We start from the raw sequence: 23301 nt of genomic DNA on the forward strand, positions 1-23301 counted from the left end.
GGGAGGAGCTGCATGGGAAGGCACTGAAGCATCCAGGAAAGAGACAAGACCAACTCTGAAAGCGATGTGTTTCTTTTATGAAGTGAATGCCTGGAAAATATATTCTGTCTCCAGCACTGACATAAATTGTCTCTCAATAGGTGATGCATGTGCATGCACATCCACACGCAAACCCACTCCAGCGCAAGCACACACGCGCGCACACACACACGCAGACACGCACACATACAAATACGTGCATGCCGTATGAGAGGCGACAGACAAATAAAAGCCGTATTTCAGGTCTGCTTTCCACAGATGTCTGCTGCTCTACATTATGACTCTTCTGGGAAATAAAAACAGGGTCAGGGAATTAGAGTACATAATGGTCATTTTGATGATCAGCCAACAGATGCAACCCGAAAAAACACAGCGAACACAATCAACTGAAACGCACTAATGACAAGTTAGGATTTTTAAATTTTTTTTTTTTTTTTTTTTTGATAGCCTTGCCACACACTGACAGGCTATCAGCATTCTGGCATGGTTTAAAACATCTTTTATTGATGTCGAAGCCAAAGCTCCTCGGATGTGGAGGGGAAATATTTTCTCACCTCCGTTCGCCCTCCTGGGTCCACGGTGGAGCGCAAAAGTATAGAAGTCTATCGAAGAACGCTTCTAAATGACCAGTGCATGTGTTAATGCGGCCAGGGTTAGAAGGGCCATTTCAGACTCTGATTTATGGCCTGGCTGGAATCCCAGTGGGCGAACGCAAAAGTCTTAAGTGTTGTGAACGCGTCCTCGCAGGCCACACAAGTCACTGAATTTAGCTGAATGAAATGGCCACGCAATCCATGGTGCAATCTATGGTAATCCAGTAAGACACGGCGATTCGAAAGCCGAGTCACTTTTACAAAGGCAACAATGGCATTGTATATAGTAATAATGGCGCAATGTGATGAAAAAATAAATACGACTGTGCTGTATTTCTATAATTGGAGAAACCGTAGGCACAATCAGTCGGGATCTGTGGTCGATTTCATTGTTTATTCTGCGTGTGTACGCTTTTGAACACAATGGCCTACAGCTGAGATAATTTCTCGCCGCGCTTTACCCTTCCTTGTAAATGTTTCCCTCCTTAACTATTTTGCGTCAGGGAGGCTACATCTTGATACGCGCGACTCTAAATTTGCTTCCTTATCAATAAATCCAGCGAGAGAAGAGGGCAGCTTATGTGAACTAAACCAAGCCCAGATCTCACTCAGACGTGACATTTGTTCAGAGACGATTAGCCAGGTTGTAATTTGTGGCATAATTGCCTCACCCACCCACAAGTACATGGGTGTGTGTACACATTAGGTGTGTGTGCCTGTGTGTGTGTGGCATTCTGCGGTCCCAGGAGTGTCCGCCTAATTGCCTGACAGGACTATAAGTTTTGTGGCGCGCTCTCACCTTGTTAGGTCCTTTATCCCTGATGCTCTTCAAACAAGACCTGGTCACAGGTGGGCCTCATTTGCTTCCCTATTGAACAGGGGAACTTTAATTGCACAGGGGGTGTCCTGGGATTAAAGAGGTGGGTGGAATATCAAGTGACTTCCTGTATGTTAGTGGCAGATGGGTGTTGGGGAAGACCTGTGAACTCAGGTGAGATCACAAAGAGGCTGAAGCTCCCGGGTTAGAACAAAAAAAAGAAGGAAAAAAAAAAGCAAATGAGATTAAAATGTTGAGATGAATGTGTGAATGCAATCAAGTGTGCCTGGAGAGTTTAATTTAAACATTCTGTCACTTTTTTTTCCTTCATTCATTTTTTAACTTTGGGAACATAACTAATAGTTTTTTTTTTTGTTTTTTTTTTTGCTATTCTCTGTTGCTCTTTTTCAGATTCTTCCTAAAGTTCTTTCTCAAGTGCAATCAGAACTGTCTGAAAAATGCAGGGAATCCACGAGACATGCGCAGATTCCAGGTGACTGAAACCTATTTCACACATACGCTCCATTTCTGTCACTGTCTTTCACTGTCTGTCTTCTTCCTTCCTTTTTTTTCAGACACACGCACACGCGCACAGACACACACACACACACACACACACACACACGCACAGGTGTAGAAATGTGCAGCTACAGCTGCTACTCTGCACTAACTCACCCTGACACAGATTCACATATGAACACATTCTTATTACTGGCACTAAAGGAGGCAAGAAAAAAAAAATATAGGAAAAAAGAGTGAAGGATTTTGTGTCGTGTGTGCCCTGGACAGAATATTTATTAGGGAATACCATCTGACACAAATAAGGATATAGGATTTAAGAGTGCCATCAATTGTGTTCCTGACAGCTTTCTGAGCCCCGGCGCACAGGGGAGGACGATACAACCACATGTAACAACAGTGTTAACTCAGGATCTGTCTGGCAGAGGAAATGCATACCTTCTTGCGCACTCGTATGCGCGGGCACGAACCACATATGGACGCACGCACATAAACGGAGCGCATGTGTTTGCTTTCTTCATGTCCGTCTCTCGGTTTTAAGCCACATGTGCATATGCTTAATGCCAGTCATGCAATTCCAAGTACAGCCAGCGGGAAAAAAAAAAAAAAGTACACGAGCGCAGAGTGATGTTGGATGTTTCTCTTAGCCTCTCACTTCTGATCTGTCAGAGAAGTAAAGACGAGCGGTGATTGACCCACTCCTGATCCATTTATCCAACCGTTCATCCATTCTGCCCCCGACATTTTCAACACAAACAGCCCACTAGGTCAAGGTGAGACAGCAAGAGTTGGTGTGATTTGTCCTATCAGGGTTTACTACAAACTACAAGAGGACGTCCGTGACTGGCAGCACTATTCAGTGATAGACACATGAGCCGGCATCCTCCAGGAGGAAGCCCAGACATGAAACAGACAAGACAGGGTGTCCCCCTCCTGATGTCACCACCATCAGACCTCCCCTGCCTCCTCAAATCTTCCCTCAGGGTGAATGTGGACTGATGCGTGACAGCCACCATGGGTTTTCAGCTTTCTCGCATTCCGGTATCAAGAAGGAATTCAAGAACCAACTTTTCGCCTTTTTTTTTTTTTTTTTTTGAAGTTTCTGAAATAATAGGATACTTTTTCCATCGTCGATTATGATGATCATAACAGTTAAGATGCCATTACCCCCTAATGGATTTCCCAGATGTTCCTGCATAGGTATTTCTCTGGCCAAAGTTGTGTATTTTACATGCCTTCGACTCTACTTATTACCCCCCAAAACCAGCTGGAGGCCAGAAAGGGCCCAATCCATCATCCTCTGCTTGGCCCAGCTCTGAACCTGCTCACAAGAATGGAGCTCTTTCACTTCCCCTTCTCCCTCCACCTTCCCTTTACACCCCCACCTTTCTCAAACCAACCCAAAAAAAAAAAAAGTACCCCCTTAAATTCCAGCGCCACACCGAGGTCACTTACCGGCGAAGCAAAACCTGAGAGGGGCTCTCTGTTTCCGGCTCAGAAAACACTTTGGCCATTCACATGCAGGTTTGCTTGTTTGGAGTGCGGTAGCCAAAAAACAACAACAAAAATAAGCGCTATAAAATATGGAGTGTGGTTTGGAATATGATCCTGGTAAAATGTTTGCTGAGTGATGGGGATGGCGTACGGCCTGGCTGTTAATGACTCCGGTAATATTTTAAAAGGAAAGGGCCTACCGTATTTGGAGTTGGTGGAAAAGCTGATCAATATTTTTTGAGTTTTAGTCATGATGGCAGTTCGGGATGTAGATAAATGGAAATTGTATTCCAGTCAATCTCTCTAAAAGTAGGGCATTAAAATCAAAGGAAGGAGCAACAAAAAATAATTGTAATACAATATTTCCGAGGAGAACAATCACTTCAACAGGTTTGGCAGTACTTACACAGGTACGCTCCTCACTGGGGAGCAGTCGCTCATTTTTCTTCATGTATTAATCTATTTACTTAATTATATCCTACGTTGCCCGGAACTGCTTTACATTCTGTCACATTAAAACTACAAACTCCAATACAATTTATTGCAGTTTAACGTGATAGACCAACACAAGTGCAAATCTGTGAGGAGGAAGAAGAGGGATGCGTAGCTTTTCTTTTTATAAACACATTATCTGAAAGGTTTGGCGTGCATTTTTATTAAGATGAGTAAATACTGTGGAAATCCACCTTCTTTCCGCCACAATCCCACCTGCTTTTCGTTAGTGGATTTTCAATAATTTATCTGTGCAAAATAACTCAAACCCCATTACATTGCACGGAAAATTCATCCGAGTCATTTTAATTTGATTCAGATATGGACTTTAGGATATTTCTAATAATGAATATGCGTTGATCTAAACCACTCCAGTGTGTCTCTGGCTGCATGTTTAGGGTCATTGAACCTCTGCCCCAGCCTAAAGTCTTCTGCAGCCTCTAACAGTCAGTGTTCCCGGATTACTCTATATTTACTTCAATCCATTTTCCATAAACTCTGTCCCATAGCACAATGCTGCCATCAACATGCTTCACCCTGGGGACAACATATCTGTGTTGTGTTCAGGGATATGTGGAGCTTTGATGGGTGGAAAAACATGCATCTTTTTCCATCCATTTCCCAACTACAAACTATGTTGTTGTAGTTTTTCAAATGCAATCCTGTTAACACCTCATGGACTAGTAAAGCTAATTAGCTTTATCCATGTTTTGATGAAAATAAAGCCAAGGTAGTGTATGGATACTGCAAATATTGTTTGATACATGTGTCATTCATACTAAGGATACCATCAGAAGTGCTCTGATACCTGCCCAGTGGTCAAAGCGTGGACTACATGTGATTCATGGAAATGGATGTGCACAATAGATAAACTCAATAAATAATTTTAACTCTGAGCCAAATCATGCAGCAAACACTATATTTAGGATTACGGATGTAGTTAATAACTAGTTGTTTTGGTGTGACGTATTTTAGCGACACTAGGCAACTAAGGAATATAAATAAGTTATACTAATTTAATAAGGATTCAGGTGTAATTGTAAAAATGGTAATTTGTGTGGATGTATTTTAAAATGCAACTTTGAATTAAAGGATTACTTCAGATTACAAAAAAATATTTATATAAATATATTTGTAAAAATAATTACTTAAATGAGTACATGCATGAATAAAATATATATATATTTTTTTTCATGAAACAGGGGATACAATCTTCTAAGACAGTAGAATAAAACTATTTCAATGTTTAACTGCACTTAAAACACTGCAGGTTGAACACCAATAACTTCAAAAATATACATTGAAATTAATTTGTAACACTGATTTCTTATTGTTAAAAGTGGCTAGAAGCTCATGGGATTGTGTGGCAATTGTTTTTATTTTTGCCGCATTTGAAACACTAGTTATAGCTGTTCAAAAACATCCATAGCTGACTGGAGTTATCATGTAACTCCAACCAACTCAATTTCAAAGTTTTTTTTTTGAGAAACAGCAGGATCAGTAAAATAATCAACATACCAGGTTTGAAAAGTTAGTTTCAGTACCTAAATGTCTAGTAGATCTAATTGTGTCATACATACAACATACCAAAATTTACACCAGTGGTTAGTACAATGTTCACAATAATAACCCCAAATTAATTCAACATCTAACTGACAGCAAAAACACAAATATTTTTTTTGGTATAATTAGAAATCATTTCCGGCATTTAGGAGTCAAATCACACTGAGTTTGTGACTGTAACGTAACAAAATGGGAAAAGGGTTCAAGGCTCCATGTCTTTATCTGTGTGCAATACATTTTTCGAAGCCTGAATGTGTATCTTGTATCTTGCTAAACCACGTCTCACTTTCACTCCTCTCGCAGGTAGTCGTATCGACGACTGTCAACGTGGACGGCCATGTCTTGGCCGTCTCCGACAACATGTTCGTACACAACAATTCCAAGCATGGGCGAAGGGCTCGCAGACTCGACCCTTCAGAAGGTACGCCTCCTTATCTGGAAAATGGTAGGCACATTTTTACATCTTATAATTTGCTACGCTGCTTTTTTCCTATTAGTTTTTTTTTTTTCTCCTTTTTCCATTTTTCAGATCACACACCTATAGCTCCTTTCACATCCGTAGAATCAATAGTTCCTCCATCATCTTTTTTTTTTCTTTTTTTTTTTTTTACTTTTTGAGTTGCTTCTGGCTTCCATCCCAACTTCTGTTATGCATTGACGGGAAATACTATGCATTAGTTTTTCTCATTCTTACACTGCGAATGACAACTAATTCAGAAATGTTATGCTACTTCTACTCTGGTAATGCACCTAGATTTGTCCTAAAAGCCACAGTGAAACATGATCAAATTGCTGAAGAATTTGGCTGTAAGGTCAATTTCCTGCCGTTGGGGTTCTGTAGATGTAGCTGAGAGAGAGTCGAAACAGAGGGAGGAAGGAGAAAGACAGAAAGAGAGAAGGGGGGGGAGAGGGAGGTCGACTGATTCTGTGTGTGTGTGTGTGTGGGTGGGTGGGTGCATGGAGGGGTGGGGTGGCCTATGAGCAAAACAGAACTTACTGTTTTTCTTCCAACTGATTCCATATGATAGACTGATTGCCTTCTCAGCCAAAAGGGAGAAAAGAAGGACCACCAAACCATGGGAAATCCGAAAAGTAAAATGTGCTATGTGTAACCTTTCGACCCCCGTGGCCTTCGCTTACGGAAAGCACCTAACCCACAGCTGAAATACTGTTAAAAAGAGCAGGGGGAACCTGACTTTCGTGCGATTGCTTAGATTTAAATTGTGAGGGCCAATTACGGCAAGGCAAACAGTTTATATATGCCACGTACTAAAAACAAGCTTCTCTGCACATTAATGGGCATTAATGGTTCTGTCACCAAAAGCAAATGTAATGTTTAATACAACAACGACGAATACAAAAAAAAAACAAAAAAAAAAAGAAACATAGCAGACAATTAATATATCTCGGTGCTCTGTAGTCCTAGTGGGGGAAAAAGCTAATCTATTTGTTTTTGTCTTTATTAATGACTCCTCTACTGGAGAACAAAATCAAATAATTAAAGTCCTGCCCGGAGCACCAAAGTCATTATGTTCGCTGACGTTCTGTTTGTGTGTTTCACATTTATGACACGATAGGTGTGGATCGCCTAGCAACCAGTTTCTTAATGAGGAGAGCAATTAAAGAGGTTGAGCCCTTGCCTCCGTGTTCCCCTGCTCCCATGAGACCTTCTGTGTGTTGTGTGTGGCGTGTGTACGCGTGTGCGTGTGTGTGTGGGTTCTTTACAGGTTACCCCAACCCATCCTTTATTCTCCTCTTCACCGCACTCTTCAAAGCGGCAGAGTGACGCCCCGTAAAGCAAGAAAAGAAGCAATTGTCAACCGCCCAGTTGAACATGTCTTTGTCTAATAACTTTAATACACCTTCCCTCTTCTTTAGAAGTTGAGATCTGGGCTTTTTTTTTTTTCCCTCCCAGGCTCAGCTCTACAACAAACTAATTTATCATGCATCAACAGCGATGGCTCACTTTGTTTTGAGTCACCTTTAACAAACAGAGATGTGGCACGGGAGGAGAGGGGAAGAAAGAAAAAAAAGAAAAGAGAGAGGCGGTTTTATAAAATGTAACTCCAGCCATGTCCTCCGCAGCGGCTCTGACAACTCGAAGGCAAACAGACAGACAGCGTGCTTTAAATTAGCAACACATTCTTCCTCTGGAGTTCACAGGGCGAGAGGCTTTCAGCCTTTGTGGCTGTCTGACTGGCTGAAGCAGGGAGGCATCCTTTCCCAGCGCAGCTCAGGCTCAAGAAGTGCTGCCCCCTATTGGCACTCAGAGGGGATCGCACCCAGATGACAGTCTGAATCTCGCCATGTGACATTTTTGTTCACTTGTGTGCTCTGTCACACAACAAGCATATTATGCATTCAGACATGAATGTGCTTTGAGGCCGGCTGTCACTCAAACATGTATGGATTCAGGCTCAAAGGTGCATAAACATGCTCACAAATAGCTGAGTCTTTCACACACATCACCCCCCACACACACACTCACACACGCACACACCCACACACACACACGCACCTCCAAACACACACACACACGCACACACACACACAACAAATACAAAAATGCTCTCACTCACTCACCCACACACTCATACACACACAGACATAGACATACACTCATGCACGCACGTTCCTTAGCTCAGTTTCACCATTATAGAGCCCCAGACAATATAGGAGACTTAGCATAGGGCCTGCAGCGCCTGACTCATTTGCATGCCAAGTGGCTGTAATGCTGTTAGGGTTTATGCAATAAAGACAAGCGAATCCAGACCGCCGGGCCTAAGAGGACGAGAAAAGAAGGAGGGAAAAGAGGATGGGAGGAAAAGGAATAAGAGAAGGAGAGAGACTGAGGGTGAGACAGCGAGAAAGAGAGACAGAAGAGAGAGTCAAAGGGAACAGATGGCCCAGGGAGAGGTAAAAGGTATAATCCCATCAGCTGCACTATCAACCGACCATCTGGACATCCCACAGCACAATTACAACACATTTCAGCAGGCAGAACAAAGGACGGCTTCACAGGGCCACATCAGACCTGTTTGAGTGTCACAAAACCAGAGCCAGAAGCTCCTCCGCTCAGATCTCAAATCGGCTTTGACGTCCTCCACGGCTAACGCTAAACTGAGAAGAAGGAAAAAAAAAAAAAAAAAAGTTGAAAACGGGTTGCAAAGTTGCAGCTTGTGGTTGTTTAAAACCATAAAATTATTTAGATTCAATTTAAGGCGATAACTGGCCCTTGATTTGTTTTACTTTTCCATCCTAAAGTTTAGTAAAGACTTAGTAAAGCAGCAGAACATTACAAACTCCTCCGTCCACTTCAGCTGATGTCTATCATCTGCCAGGTTGGGTGGGAGGGGGGCACACTGTGCGTGTCTGTCATCAGATCGCCTGTGCTGACTGTGTAATCCACTTTGCCACGGTCCCCATTCAGCACATGCTCCCCGCTCTGACTGTGCATTGAGACATATGCAAATTTTCAGGCAGAAGGGTGGACGGCTTAGGGCCTCAGTCACTGCCTCTCCATGAGTCCTTCTGCGCGTGGGAGTGAGGCGTGGGGCTGGGGGTGTGTGGATGCAGAGAGGGGTGTGATAGATGGGATTTCCGAGGTAGTGTTTGTCTATTCTCGTGTGCGTGTGTGTGTGTGCGTAACTAAGCGCAGCCCGTCATAGGTTTCAGGCAGCAGCTGCCCCCCTCTCCCCCACATCCCCACCCAACAGTCACCATCAGGCACCCTCCTCCTTCCTGCCCCTCCTTCCCTCTCTTCGTTCTCTCTCATCCCCAAAGTCAATTTGTTTACAGTAATTTTGAAGGGTGAATTATTTGCTGTAATCGTCCGCACTGATGAAGGTCAGGCCCTTAGAGGGGGCCCCGGCATGCCCATGGAGGGTTGGTCCTCTTTCAGACGCTCCGCTTCGCAATTAAGGAAAGCAAATGTCACTCCTCCAGGCCTCACAAATGAAAATCTGTACGAGGTGATTAGCATGAAGTCAACAGCGCCTGTTAAAGTCAGATTCCCTGTAGTACCAATGTGTGTGTGCGCACTTTATGGGCAGAGAGAGAGAGCAAACATGACCTGAACAGACCCAACAGTAAGGCAAACAAAGGGAGATGTCTTGTCTGAGGTGATCCATACAACAATGGCTGACTGTGATTTACTTACTGGATGGAGGGGATAAAGGAGGTTTTAGAAGTGTGCTTGCAGTGGGAGGAGAGTAAGGAAAAGAGAGAAAAAAAAAAAAGAACAGAAGGAGAACTTGCAGGAATAGTTGCACGCATTTTGAGGAGCGGGAAAAACATGCGCATTTCACGCCGTATTATAAGATATTGATGAAAATAGATTAAATTTGATATTGCTATTTTATGGCAAGCTGTCATGCTATTTCTGTTGTAAACATGGTGTTTTGCCGAACACCATATTAAGGCAATGCATCAAGTGACAGCGAAAGTGAAGCATAAGATCACTCAAATTAGATTATAATAACAACTCCCACTGTTGATGAATGGCGGAGCTGCACAGCAGAAGTCATGCCAGATGAAAAGCATTGTAATAAACAATGTGAAATGGATTGAATCGATCACAAAAAGAAAACAAAAAAAAAAAAAAAATCTTATACTGAATAATTCATGAGCGCATTTCACGATATGAAACCTGAAACTACACGCAGTGTGCCTTCGCCGTATTGTAGAACAAAGGTAATGAAATAACATGAAGCAGCAAAGCTTTAGCTTGTCATTTCCACTTCTTGACTCATTTAAGATGTGTTCAGCTTTAAAATTTTACTGTACATGTCCGTGCATGCTTAATCAATTCTGATGGCTACATTTGCCCTGACACATAATTTGCTCCATCAAATCATTTTCCTGGGGAGCCTGGGCGTTTAGCCTTTGTGAAGTGGACCATTTGAAGGGTCTGCTTAACTACACCACTCCACCGGGCTGATAAATGATTTTGATTCTCGTGCCTTAAAGGACAAATCCATCATTTTTTTTTTTTTTTTTCTGGGGGCAATTTCCATGATATGTCTTTGTGGGAAAAGACACGCAGGGCTGAACGTAGAGGTGATTCAGTAACGTGTCTGAGAGAAAAGAGACGTGCTGGAGTGTCAAAGCCTGGGTGCTGAATTTGCTCTTCTCTTTGTCTTGGATAAGCAGCCACCCCATGCATCAAGGCTATCAGCCCCAGTGAGGGATGGACCACTGGAGGAGCCACCGTCATCATCATCGGGGACAACTTTTTCGATGGTCTACAAGTCGTGTTCGGCACTATGCTCGTATGGAGTGAGGTACGATAAAGCATTTATTAAAGAAATACTTCAGGATTTGCTCTCATCAGTCAGTCTTGGACTCTGAAACTAGTCCGAAAGCAGGCTTTCAAACTGGATTAAACAAACATAAGCTTAGCACAGCAGTGATGATTATTTACATAGCTGTAAAAAGTGGTACGCCTCCAATAGTCCTCCGCTGAGAAACGTACTGAGAAACAACAGGTAAAACAAAACTGGCTTAAAACGAATCAAAACAGTGGTTTGCCGAAAACAAAGTCATATTTTGTTTACCTTTTACACAACTTCACTTTGATGGAAAGTTTTGTTGAACATGTTCTGTTCTTAGTAAATGTTTCGCACAGGAAGGTAATTTTTGGTGCACCACCTTCCCACCTCCATGTAAAAAGAAATCATAAGCCGTTTGTGTAAAATAAACACCAAATGCAATTGTGGCAATGATTTCAAGGCTCATGAAATAACATCTGCATGAACAGCTTTGAGATTGGAGATAATTTCAGACTAGCAGTCGGCTTCAGCTTCCAGGACCAACTAATGACGGCAATATATATTTTAACCTTGCAGGGTGATTCGCTTTCCCTCTTGCATGGAAATTATGCTCTCAAACGTCGATTGTTCTTTGTCGTGATTTTCCTTTCGTTTTCCTCTGTAATCCAGCTGATAACTCCCCACGCCATCCGTGTTCAGACGCCCCCTCGGCACATCCCCGGCGTTGTGGAAGTCACGCTGTCCTACAAGTCCAAGCAGTTCTGCAAAGGTGCCCCTGGGAGATTTGTCTACACTGGTGAGTCAGAACCTTCTGTTCCTGTCTTTCTTTGTATTTTACAATCTTTTACTCTACTCTATCTCCATTCTGTCATTGCGGTGGAGACCTCAACTATCTATCCTAGCCAGTAACACAGAGATGCGGCACATGAGGTTTTCTGGCCAGCTTGTCTCTCTTTTTTTTTTTTTTTAAAGCCTTTCCAAAAATGATTTTGACTGATTTGGATTTCTCCTTAAGAACTATAATATAAGAAGATAAAAGAGATGCAATCAAGATTTTTTTTTTTTATTGTTCTTCTGCCATGAGCAGTCGATATTTTTCGAGAGCAAATGTTAACATCACATCATGTTTGTGAAAGAGCATGTTAACAGCGTTTTGATATTATTTTAAAGGCAAAGAGATTACAGAGTTGACATTTTGAACGTCCGTCAGCATGATTCCTTAAAATTCCCTTCAAACACCTCGCTGATATGGTGCATAGCTAACTCAGGGTCTTCTCAAAAATCCAAACTTGTCAAGCAATCTTGAGCCAATTTCTCTGCTCTTGTTAAGTGATCTGGTTCGATGAATGTTAAGTAACCATGTTCCGGTAAGGTATCGTGCCAAATTACAGCCCAAAGCCTTCAAGGTAAATCTTTCTCCCAATCGTTTATATCTGCCATTAAGTATAACAGATTATGTTTTAGCGTAATTTGCTGGATTTATAAGTCAACCGTGGCTTCATTTTTTATGAATCAAATAAGAACGTCTATAACTAGGTTAAGTGAGTGAGTGTGTCTGAAGTTATTCTCATGTGTGATCAGCATGAATTTGTAAGAGAAAGTGTGGTTAAGAGAGGGTGAGAGAAAGAGGGAGCGTGTGTGTGTGTGTGTGTCACACCGCGAGTAAAAGATCTGATTATCTTGGCTAACAGAAGGAAGTGGTGGTCTTATCTGTCATCATTGGTGAGTAGACAGAGGTTGTGAGGGTCAGAGCCTGTCTGACCTGGAAGCCTCTGTCTGTTCCAACTCTGGTGGGCAGAATGAAATGACCCCTCCTTCCCTCGCAGCACTCCTGAGCCTTAAGCAAAAGCTCTGGCCTTGAGCACAGCAAGGCCAAAGCTGGGGGCCCCCCCAACCCCCACTCCCAATCCCCCCAACAAAAAAAAAAATATATCCCAATCCAGACCTTTCCATCCTGCAGCAGCTGTTTCTCATCAAGTCTCCCTTGCTCTCCCTGATGCCCCAAAACTACCACTCCCCCCCCACCCGGCCCCAGAAACAGCCGTTGGTCCCCTTCTCCTCCAACCGTGCAGTCTGGCCCAGCTCTCCTGCGTTTAACCTCCCTAGCAGGAGTGGAGCAGAGGCCAACAAGACACCGGGATAATGAAACAGGAGTGTAGTGTGACTGCATAAGTGTATGTGTATGTCTGAAAGTGAATGGAAGTGGGGGAGAAAGTGTGAGCGCAAAAGAGTCTATGCGAGTGTGTGTGTGTGTGTGTGTGTGTGTGTGTGTGTGTGTGTTACTAAACAGCCCTGAGAAGGTGTATAAGTTAAGACATTAATGGCTTCTATAGCACCCTAGTGAAAGTGCCAGGTCCCTTAAGAACAGACCCCATTAGTCACAGAGGCTAAGCGGATTGGGATGATTACCATCAGGTTTTACTGGAGAAATGTGTCCCCTTTCCCTCTATCTTTGTTGATTTTTCTCCCCCCATTCTTCCACTCCGTCTTCCCTGGCTCCTTCTCACTTCCAGTTAGTATTAAGATACAATTACCCCTGGAGGCAATGGTGGTGCAATTGATTAGTGTGGTGAATTAAAAGCGAAAGTCACCAACAGACAGGTCCAACTCCTTTGCTTCCCTTCTCCCTCAGTGGCTCGCCGTGATTGTGCGACGGTGGAGGGTGAGGCTCGAGCGAACGAAACCGTTAAAAGGCAGCGTAATGCCAGAATTAGGTGCCGCTGATTCCATATGTACAGTAATTGCGAGGTGAAAAGGATGTTAGCTGCTCCTGTCGGAGATTAAAAAGCGAATTGAGTGCGGGGAGAGTGGATTGTGTCTTTAAAAATGAAACAGCTCATTTTAAAACCACAGTTTTTCCTTTTCTTTCACAGCACTTGAACAAATGGCCTTCACACAGAAATAGATCGGAGTTACACGAGCGGGGAAAGCGAGTGCGGCGACGCGGCGCTGTCGAATAAGCACCAAACGTCACCGCAGAGCAACACGTGTATATTGAAAAGTCGAGCCTAACCGTTCAGAATGCACTCTGAGGAGTGTGTTGTTGTTTTTTGTTTTTTTTTTTCTCATGTTGACTCCTCTTTCCCCACCACCCTAATTGTGGAGATTTAACTCGGTCAATTTAAGAAATTATCACAAATTACCAAGAGTCAACACAGAGGAGACTGCAGTCAATTGGAACAGCGGAGGGACACGTCCTCAGTCAGGTTAGCACCCTGGATCGGCTCCAAAACTCACAATCCATTCTCAGAAAGAGAAGATCCTGTAGCGTATGTCAAATAATCCTGTCGGCATTGACTATTGAATGTTTAAAACACTAATGAGACAAACTGACAGACCATATAAAACTTAACTAAGCTGTAGCTGACTGCTTCAAGGAACCTATTTATGTTCTTTAATTGACACTTTTTAAAGGAGTGAGAAGCTATTTTTGTTTGTTTTGCAGCCTTCTAAAAGAGCCTTGTCCCCTGGAGCTTACATGCCTGTCCTCTGTCTAATCCATGTATTGGTTATCCATTGGTCAGGACAGAAGTGGTGGAACCAGCTGTCAGCAAGGTTGTGGAAAATCAAAAGGAGAAAGTTACGGCTGCACCTGAGTCGATATTTTATTTTGCTTTACACTTTATTAGGCACGGAAAACGGCGGCGAAATGGGTTTAATCAAATATCTTAAACAAAAAGTCCCAATTTTAAGCCTCATTTGTTGCCTCCCAACCTTTTTACTGCATACTTATAGAGCTGTGTGAAGGAGCACATCATAAATAAAAATTTGACTGTACAATTCTTCCAATTTAAACTCCTAATTGCATCAGAGCTATTGTTGTAAATATATATATAAATATATATATTTTTTTTATCTCAGCCAAGTTTCCATGAAGAACTCCCCTCCAGGGCCAGCGATGATGCAGGCCTGTGGTAATATGGTTCTGCAAGCAGTCCTAACACACTCAGCCGCTATTTATCCTAATCAGTGACATCCACATAACCAGGATTGCTTAAAATGAACCCCTTCCGCGCCCCAGAAAACGCACATTTACCGGGACCCCATTTGTCATGGGTAAATTGAGGGTCAGTAAACTTCGCCTGTATCCTCCAGTGGGGATCCAGGACATGCATCATAACGTTAGGAGAGAATGATTGGCGAAGGCGAGCTGTCACATATTTGTCAGGGGGAAGGGAACATTATTTGCTAATTTCCCAAGCTGGGCACTGACAGGGTGCTTCGTCTTCAGACCTTTGGTGACCAGCATGGCTTCCCGGCTATTAGTACAAGTCAAGTGTTTTTTCTTTTTTTCTTTCCTCCTCTCACTGTAAAGCGGCAGTAATAAGAGCCATTCGTTCGACCTCACAAGACTGCAGCACACTGGGTGAAGGATTCTGGATGAAGCAGATGCCCCCCATACAGAGAGTTGCTCTTGCCAGGCCTTAGTTGTGGCCAGACAGCCTTGAGGGCTGATGGATCACAAAGTTTCCTCGTCAAGGTGACGCTATCGACTCCACTGCACCAAAATCTGACAAAATGGGTATGAGGCAGTCATTCATCAACATAAGGACAAAGGGGTCATGTGTGCTTCACTCAATACCGTTGGAGATCAAGAAATGTCAACCCTGTGAGGGAATAAAAAAGGAAGTGGTTGAGAGTGCCGAAGTGGGTTCTCTATATAGATAAAATGTTTTGCCTAAGTATTCATACCTCGTTAACTTTATTTTTCCATCTTGTCACAAAGCAACCGCAAACCTTGTTGTGTTCAATAGGAATTTGTATGTGATAGACCAACAGAAAACAGCACAAAATGCAAAATGTTGAGGTGGAAAAGAAACACGCATTGTTTTTAGAGTACTTTAGAATAAATAATCTGTTAAGATTTAAAGCAGGGTTAGGTTAAAATATCATCATATGAACATAGAAGGATTATTGCAGAACTACATGGACTTCCACCTAAATCCAAAGGCTGGGCAAGTCGAAATTTAATTATTACGGCAGCCAAAAGGCCCGAGGTATCACTAGAGGAGCTGCAAAAATCAACAGCTCACATTGGAGAATCTGTGGACAGGTTGAATATAAGTCGAGTGACAGACACATACCCCAAAAAAGACTTATAGCTGTAATATGAGAGACATGTCATTCTAAATATCGAATCAAAGAATATAAATACAGATCCACACTTTTAATCATAAAAACAAAAGAATCCTATTAATTTTTTGGCTGTAACCTGACAAAAGATAATAAAAAAATATATGGGTATGAAAACTTTTGCAAGGCAAAGTACACATAAACTAAATGTTTTAAATTTATTAAGCCAAAAAAAACAAACAAAAAAAAAAAAAGATGCATGTACATTGGATTTCCCTGCATCTTAGCAAATAGCCCTTTTTTTTTCTCCAAAGCTATAAATAGTGCTATCCAAAAATCAAACACTTCCTGCTCTACTCGTGGAAGGCGGAACAAAATGCAGCGCCATTCTCGACCCTCCTCTCGCCTGAAAAAAATTAAACAAACAACCAAAGACATCTTTATCGGCACAAATCAGACACAGGGTCCTGTGCCGTCCAGCTGGTGAATTGAGCCTATCCTCTCCGCCCTGCCGGCACTTTGAAGTCCCAGACTTACAAGCTGATTAGATGGAGAGCTTCCTTTTCATTTCCTGTCCTGCAGGGCTGGGTTTGGTACTTCACTAGCGAATGGTCAGTGACGGGGTGTGGCCTACCGAAAGATATGTTATAATCAAAGGCATTCAAGGAGGTATGTAAACAGATCGGCTTCTGAGGAGGACCTGCAAACACACCAAATACTTCATACTCCATTTGCGTATTTAGAATCTGCTCCACGCAGGGTTCTGGAGCCTTTCTTCAAAGCCTATTTTTAAGACGAAAGTCAGCGCAGGAGCGAGAAAGGATGACACAGGCATTTATAAATGTCATCTCCGCAGTGAAATGGGTTGTAACCGGTTGGCACAACAGTTTTAGCATGTGTCAAGGCGTGTTATCCACCAGCCATCGCCATACCTGCCTGTCTTATTACAACTGCTGGTATTAAGCGCGAGCTCCACAGGAGTGGAGCAGACACTCATTGCCAAGTGAGATGGGCCTGGGCTCGAAGGCCTTGCGAGCTTGTGTGCATCGCGACAAGGTTCCACAGAGGAAGGTCCTTGTGTCCAATTAGAGGGCCGACGTGACACGTGCTCACACTCCCCCACTGTCAGGCAGCTTGTCAGGTAAGCTTTGAGAAGCACACTGTGGCATTATTCCACAGCGTGTTATCAGCAAGTGACCTGTGAAATCCAGCCTCAGGAAATTGATTGAAATAAGTACTCGCGGTTGAGCGTGTATTTTCACCCATTACTTGTTTCTGAAAGTGGTTATCTTTCAGGAGCGGGAATTAAAAAATAAAAAATAAAAAAATAATGAAGGTTTTAGTGAGTTTTTTCTACCAATAAAGAGGGTATGCATTGATTTATTTTTAATTGGGCCCGCTTTTTTTGTTTAACATTAGCGGTTTTGTTTGGTAAGGGAAAGTCGTCACCAAGTCGCAGCATTAGTCTTTTGCCACAGGACAGACAGGCAGAATTATGTTCTGTTCTCCTTTCACCGCCTACCCTTCTTGCCCCATTTTCAGGCATGATCCAAACCCGACGGGCTTTAAAGGAACTCCAGCCCCCCGAACGCCCCCCCCCCACCCCCCCGCCCCCCATCGCCTCTCCTCCGCTGCCGCTTTTTGATTGAAATTCATCGGCAAGTTTATTGAGAAATGAATGAGGGAGGCAGCGCGGTATTGACTTTGAGAGGAAAACACAACTCATCTTGAATGAGGGGGAAAATTCACCCGTAATTTAGCCGCCATCGATCCATGCCCCGTCCATGTATTGATCTTCATTTTACAATATTAATTTGCGCTTGCAATCAGCTGTGAAGGGAGCCCATTTGATTTCTGTGGGGCCGGTAATGTGCGAGAGTCCACCGGCGTCCTCGGAGAAGAGGCACACGTGCTTTAGGTGTCATCTAAGAGGATTGAACAGGTGTCTCTGGCACCTTTCTAATAACACAGCCGATATGAAGGGAGCTGAAATTATGGATGTGCGATCTGTAACATTGCTCCCTTTTAACCGTGTTAATTACATTTTATCTGTTGCAGGGGCAATATCTGTGGGAGACTGTAACTGTCGAGCTTTTTTCATCTGTATTGGCTCAAAGTTCATGAAATTTCAATGAACATTGATCTGTCTCCATTGATTTATCTTAACTGCAGATCTTTGAAATTTTAATTTCCTGTTCATCTCGAGACTGCTGGAGATGGAATCACTGAGTGGTAACTGGCTGCAGTGGATGGAGATGATATGGTCAGTGTTGAAACAGATGAGGTTTGCTTTGCGTGGGCTTGCTGTGAAAATTTCAATTTGGCTTGGTTTGGTTGATTTATAGGTTGGTTTCCACGTCTGTGTGCATGTTTTCTACTCTTCCGAATGGAACTTACCTATTCTGAGGAGCAGCAGCATGACTTCTGATTTCTTTACTTTCCCTCTTTGCACACCATTCAGTTTTAATTCCTTGAAGTCACCATGGAAAAGTTATTTTCCCTTTCTACAGTGCTTTGCAGTAGTATTCAGACCTGAAATGTTTTCCCGTGTTATCATGTTGCAGACAAAAACATCAGAGTATTTTCAAATCTTACAACAGAATCTCAATTGGCTTTCATGTCTAGGTCATTCGGACACATGGACCTGATTTGGTTTGAGCTACATTTTATTGCCGGATGTGTAACATTTTGCCTCAAATAGGCTTTTCTCCAAGATTGCTCTGGATTTATCTTCATCCATTTCCCTATTAGCAATGATCAGCTTCTGCTGCTGAAGAATAGCATATCCACAGCATGATGCTGCCACCACCCTTTTTCCTGGTTCCTTGTGGGTATGGTGTGTTCAGGGCGATCTGCTGTGTTAGTTTTTCTGCCACTCAGTGTTTTGCATGCACTTACATTTTAGTCTCATCTTACATGAGCAACTTTTTCTGTACGCTTACTTGAAGCAAAACGCTTGACTTTCCTCTCGCCACGTTTCCATAAGGAGTGGCAAGAAAAAGCAAATAGCTTTCCTTTCAACAGATCCCCTCCCCTGCCTGAGCTGTGTATCTCTGCAGCTCCTCCAGTTACCGTGGGACTCTTGCCACATCTTGGTAGGTTTGCAGTAGCACCGCAGACTTCCCAACCTAACACTAACTTTTAACAACTTCATCCTTGACCTGCCAGTTGAGTTCATTGCTTTTCCTAATGCTGTTTGCTCACTGATGTTCTCAAACAATCCTCTGAGGCACTCGCAGGAGAGCAAGATTAAATTACATTAATTAATTGGATTAAGTGACCTTTTGAGGAGAGGATTGATTGCATTGGATTTTATTTTGGAGTATCAGAAGAAAGGGGGCTGAATACAAATTCACACGTAACTTTTGATATTTGAGTTATATTTGGAAAAACTATACTTCTATACATTTTCTTTCGATTTCATGCACTCCTCTGTGTTGGTCTGTTACATTAAGTCTCAATAAAATACATATTTTTTTTTTTTTGGCTGTAACATGATGAACTGAGAAAATTCTCAAGGGCAATGAGTACATAACAAGACACCAAGTAATTCCTGTGGAGTGGTGAATTTCAGCTGGTAGAGGTCATTCTGCGTGATGATAGATCTGCATTCGCGTAACAGACTACAGGTGCCTACGGGGCTTCAGTTTGACAAGTCACAAATGCAATAACACTTGAATGAACTTCTTGCTTGTGCTGTTTATCTGTCTCCCCCTTTCCAACTCCCACTCCACCTCTAATTTGTGTTAAGGGGGGAAAGAAAAAAAAAAACTGCTCAATGGTGTAGGAGGAGTGGAGATAAGCTCGAAGCAGTTAAGTATAATTAGCGAAAGTAATAGCTGGCAAATGGCAACAAGGCTAGGTTTTTATCTCCTGGAAAGATAGAGTTATCGTAATAAGCTGTAATGGCTGGCAGGAATGCTAGTACTCTGTGCAGGCTTCCATTCAGGCTCGTAGACTTAACAAGGAACAATTTCCCTTGAATTTACTGCTTTGCTCAAACATTTCCCTATGTTTATACCCTGATACTGTAAGTCAATACACGTGTTCACTCCACTTTCATATAGATTGAGGGCACACACTGCCGTATTGCCATGTAAGCACTTCTGGCTGCCAGCATCGGCCATGTTCTTCTGTTCCCTCAGAGCGGTTACTCATGTCCCATTTCCAGAGAACACGGAGAAGTGAGCAGCAGACCACACTCATATGCCATGTACAAGCGATCCACTCTACATTTTAAGTAAAGTGGCGGTGACCGAGGCTGGTGAAGGACCTCTCGCAGAAAATGAAGGGAAAAGGGGGGGAAAGATTGAGGCGTCAGATCGAAATAAGATTGGGAAGCGTGCATTCCAGGAAAGGAGGAATTCAACTGAAGGCCTACCACGGCTGCCAGTGCGCATGCGGAGCTGCTCAAAAAGGAGGAAACGATACGGTCGCAGCTGCACGAGGAGTCAGGCATTCCATTTCTTCATATTCTGAAACGTGATCATTCGGTCTCTTGAGAGAATTGCTGAAATAGTCATAAAAAAATATTCTACTTCCCAATCTTCAAGACGGTCCACAGTAAAGTCTGCGCATTTTGCCACTTACCATGCTAATTCTGCTCGCATGTGGCCATAATTCTTTAAGTTATCAGCTGTTAAATTTGAAACATATTTGCTGTCACATTCAGTTAGGAAAATTTCTATCATCCTGGAAATTAAAACACAAAGCATCTCTGATCCAGGCAGGGTGAACAGATATAAGGAGTATAATTGAACAAAACGCGCAACCTGTCGAAATCTGTGCAGAAAATGAGAGAAAATGAAAATTCTATTAGTGTCTAATGTTCCCTCCTCCCCCTCGCCGCGCGCTCTTCATCTCTCCGGCAAAGTATTCAAATGCAAGCCCTGCCTTACCTCCCCGTGTCTCTTTTTCTCTAATTATCCATGAGGTCAGTAAGCAAAATGGGGAAGAAGCCAGGAGATCAATACAAATTATCCCTGAGCAAACCAGTGCTGACAGTTTGAATTGCAGCATATGTTTACCCAAAATCAGGCAATTTATCTTAATATCAGGCGAGTAATGCAGCAGGGGTGAGAGGTCACACAATCTCTCCACCTCATAATTACCCGCCTCTAAAACAGGAAAGTGGTATTGATTGGCCGCGGGCCGGGAAGCGGGCGTGACTGGAACGTGCCAGTGACCCCCCACCCCTCCCGTTCCCCGACACCCACCCTCCCCTATCATACCTCCCATAGTTCTCTCTGTCCCTCCGCCTCCCTTCGGCTAGACTCCCCACCCAGCGCGGGATTTATGGGATGTGTGTGGATGGTTTCGTGTTTCCTCGAAGCGACTCAGAAGTCCTACAGAAGGAGTAAGAATGGGTGAAGGGGGCGAGGGAGTGTAATACCGCTTTCACTGTTTATCATTGGAAGGTCAAGGAGGACTAAACAAATTTTGGCTCTGGATCATCGCACCACTTTATTGCAGCGCAAAGTTTATGAGTGAGAAGGAGCACATGACGAGGTGTCGAGGATTGAAGTAGACCTGGGAGGTGAAGAGGGCAAATGTGTGGAAACGTGCACGTCAATGCAGGAAAACGTAAGGAGAGTGGTCCCAATGATTCTTGTAAAAGCTCAGCGGATGAAAGGAAATCTTTGCACGGAGGATGAAAAAAAAAAATAAAAAATCTGCGGAGCGGTGCAGCGACTGCACATTTATTGTCCAGATTGAATATAAGTGCTCAGTATATATCATCAGCAGCTCTTACAGGATTATTGACATTGTCTGTGTCTGTCTGCACCGGTGTTACACGCTATGACTACAAAACTGTCAACTCATCAACTGACAGCACCGTTTAGCGCTAATGCAAGTCTCCATCAGCTGTCAAAAGCATTTGCATGAAATCAATAGCAGATGGCGGTCTGTGTCACCAATTTCATTACGCCAGGGTTGTTACAAAGATCATCTCCATGATAGATGAGACGGCGACATGCCGGCATGGGGAGATCATGCCTTGTGCTGGAAAACTGGGACTGCACTGAGTCCTGACACCAACTGAGACAAGTTTTAATATATCTTTTCTTTTTTTTGTGGTCTGTCACCAGAGTGTGGTGCCAACTGAGTCCTCCAAATCACATTCATTGCAGTTCTTAGGCCGGCATTTACAGTAGGGCATCATTATCATTGGAAAGACATGTCAAAAAGTCCACCTCTCCTGTTCTCCGTCTCGTTCTGTACTGTACATCTGTCCGGCCGAGTTCCCAGCATGCCTGGCGGGTTCTGCAGGCCCCAGCTGAGGCAGAGGACAGGAGAGCGTGATGTATCACCCTGAGAGAGCCCACTGACAGCCTCTGATGATGGATGGCCTGATTATGGAGTGCTTTTTACACATACACAATTTACATCACACTGAGCAGCGGGGTCTGGCAGGGCCGTCGAGCACATACGCGTTTTCCACGCGGGGCACGGGCGTTCACACGCTTGCATGCGTGCACACGCACGCCTGCACGGGTCTGCCACAGTGCATAAGATAAGGAGGGGAGTGGAAATAACAAAAGAAAAGGGGGCAAATTCCTCACTGCAGCCTTGTCATGTAAGATCAATATGGCAGATCAATCCTTTATTAAGGAGAAGATGGCTTCTCCCCCTACATTCCGAAGCAGACCTTTGTCGTTTTGCGACACATGATGACATGTCAAATCAGATTTCCAGCAGTGTATGTAGCTGTGGCGGGGGGTTTATTCAGGTGTGTCTGCACTGCCGAGTTGAATACCACTGTATTTGTAAGCTGGGTCTGTGCTATCGATTAGAGCCCCCACATTGTCCATGCTTGAGTACATAATTGCTGTTTGACCATGCTTGAGCTGGCAATTACTGTATTCAGCGTTTAGCACAACTGCTGCATGTGTTCAATTGCAAGAACAAGTTTGAATGAATAGGAAATTAGTGTCCATGTCAAACGTTGGCATGGAAATAAAATCCTGAGTCCCATTTCAACCCATAAACCAAAATCTAAGCTCTTGGCCCGACATTACTGAGGGGTAGAGCATCCAAATTGGTTCTGTGTTGTATAGAGACAGCTAAGTAGAACAAATTTTTAGCCCTTGATAACAGAACCACACTTTATAACAAAAGGGGTAAAAAAAAAAAGTAAGCAAATTTTTACTCAGCTTACATATTTTTAATGGCACATAAGCACCAATGTTGTCAAGTCTTAAATGGCCCACTATAGTACGTTTAGAATCACTGCTAAACATTTAAATAATTCACCAGTAATTGTGCAGTGGTATCTAAAAGAAATAAGGCTGTGGATAGCGGTGGGACTAACCCAACTACATGGTCCTTAGGTCATGACTCTTTGTGCTTGAGATCACTTGTTTAAGACCTTTTCCTCCAAAAGCACCAACCTAATAAAGAGCAGCAGGCTTTGTAGAGACCAAAACCCAATCCTAATCCG

The 23301-nt window shown here is 43.2% G+C and overlaps 1 protein-coding gene across 6 annotated transcripts in view; it reads left to right on the forward strand.

Moving 5' to 3' along the window:
* The window catches only part of LOC103133554 (EBF transcription factor 3), an 86462-nt gene that overhangs the window by 49682 nt on the left and 13479 nt on the right, over window positions 1-23301 (forward strand). For 2 of the 6 annotated variants that reach the window (XM_016667966.1, XM_016667968.1), the window contains exons 7-10: window positions 1861-1942; window positions 5821-5962; window positions 10666-10799; window positions 11457-11583. In XM_016667966.1, coding sequence (XP_016523452.1) covers window positions 1861-1942; window positions 5821-5962; window positions 10666-10799; window positions 11457-11583 — 485 coding nt within the window. The remainder of the gene's footprint in view (window positions 1-1860; window positions 1943-5820; window positions 5963-10665; window positions 10800-11456; window positions 11584-23301) is intronic. The other 4 variants (XM_007545331.2, XM_007545334.2, XM_007545332.2 and 1 more) reach the window with 2 other exon arrangements.

The sequence above is a fragment of the Poecilia formosa genome, unplaced genomic scaffold (assembly GCF_000485575.1).
Source record: "Poecilia formosa unplaced genomic scaffold, Poecilia_formosa-5.1.2 Scaffold12, whole genome shotgun sequence".
Classification (NCBI taxonomy): Eukaryota; Metazoa; Chordata; class Actinopteri; order Cyprinodontiformes; family Poeciliidae; genus Poecilia; species Poecilia formosa.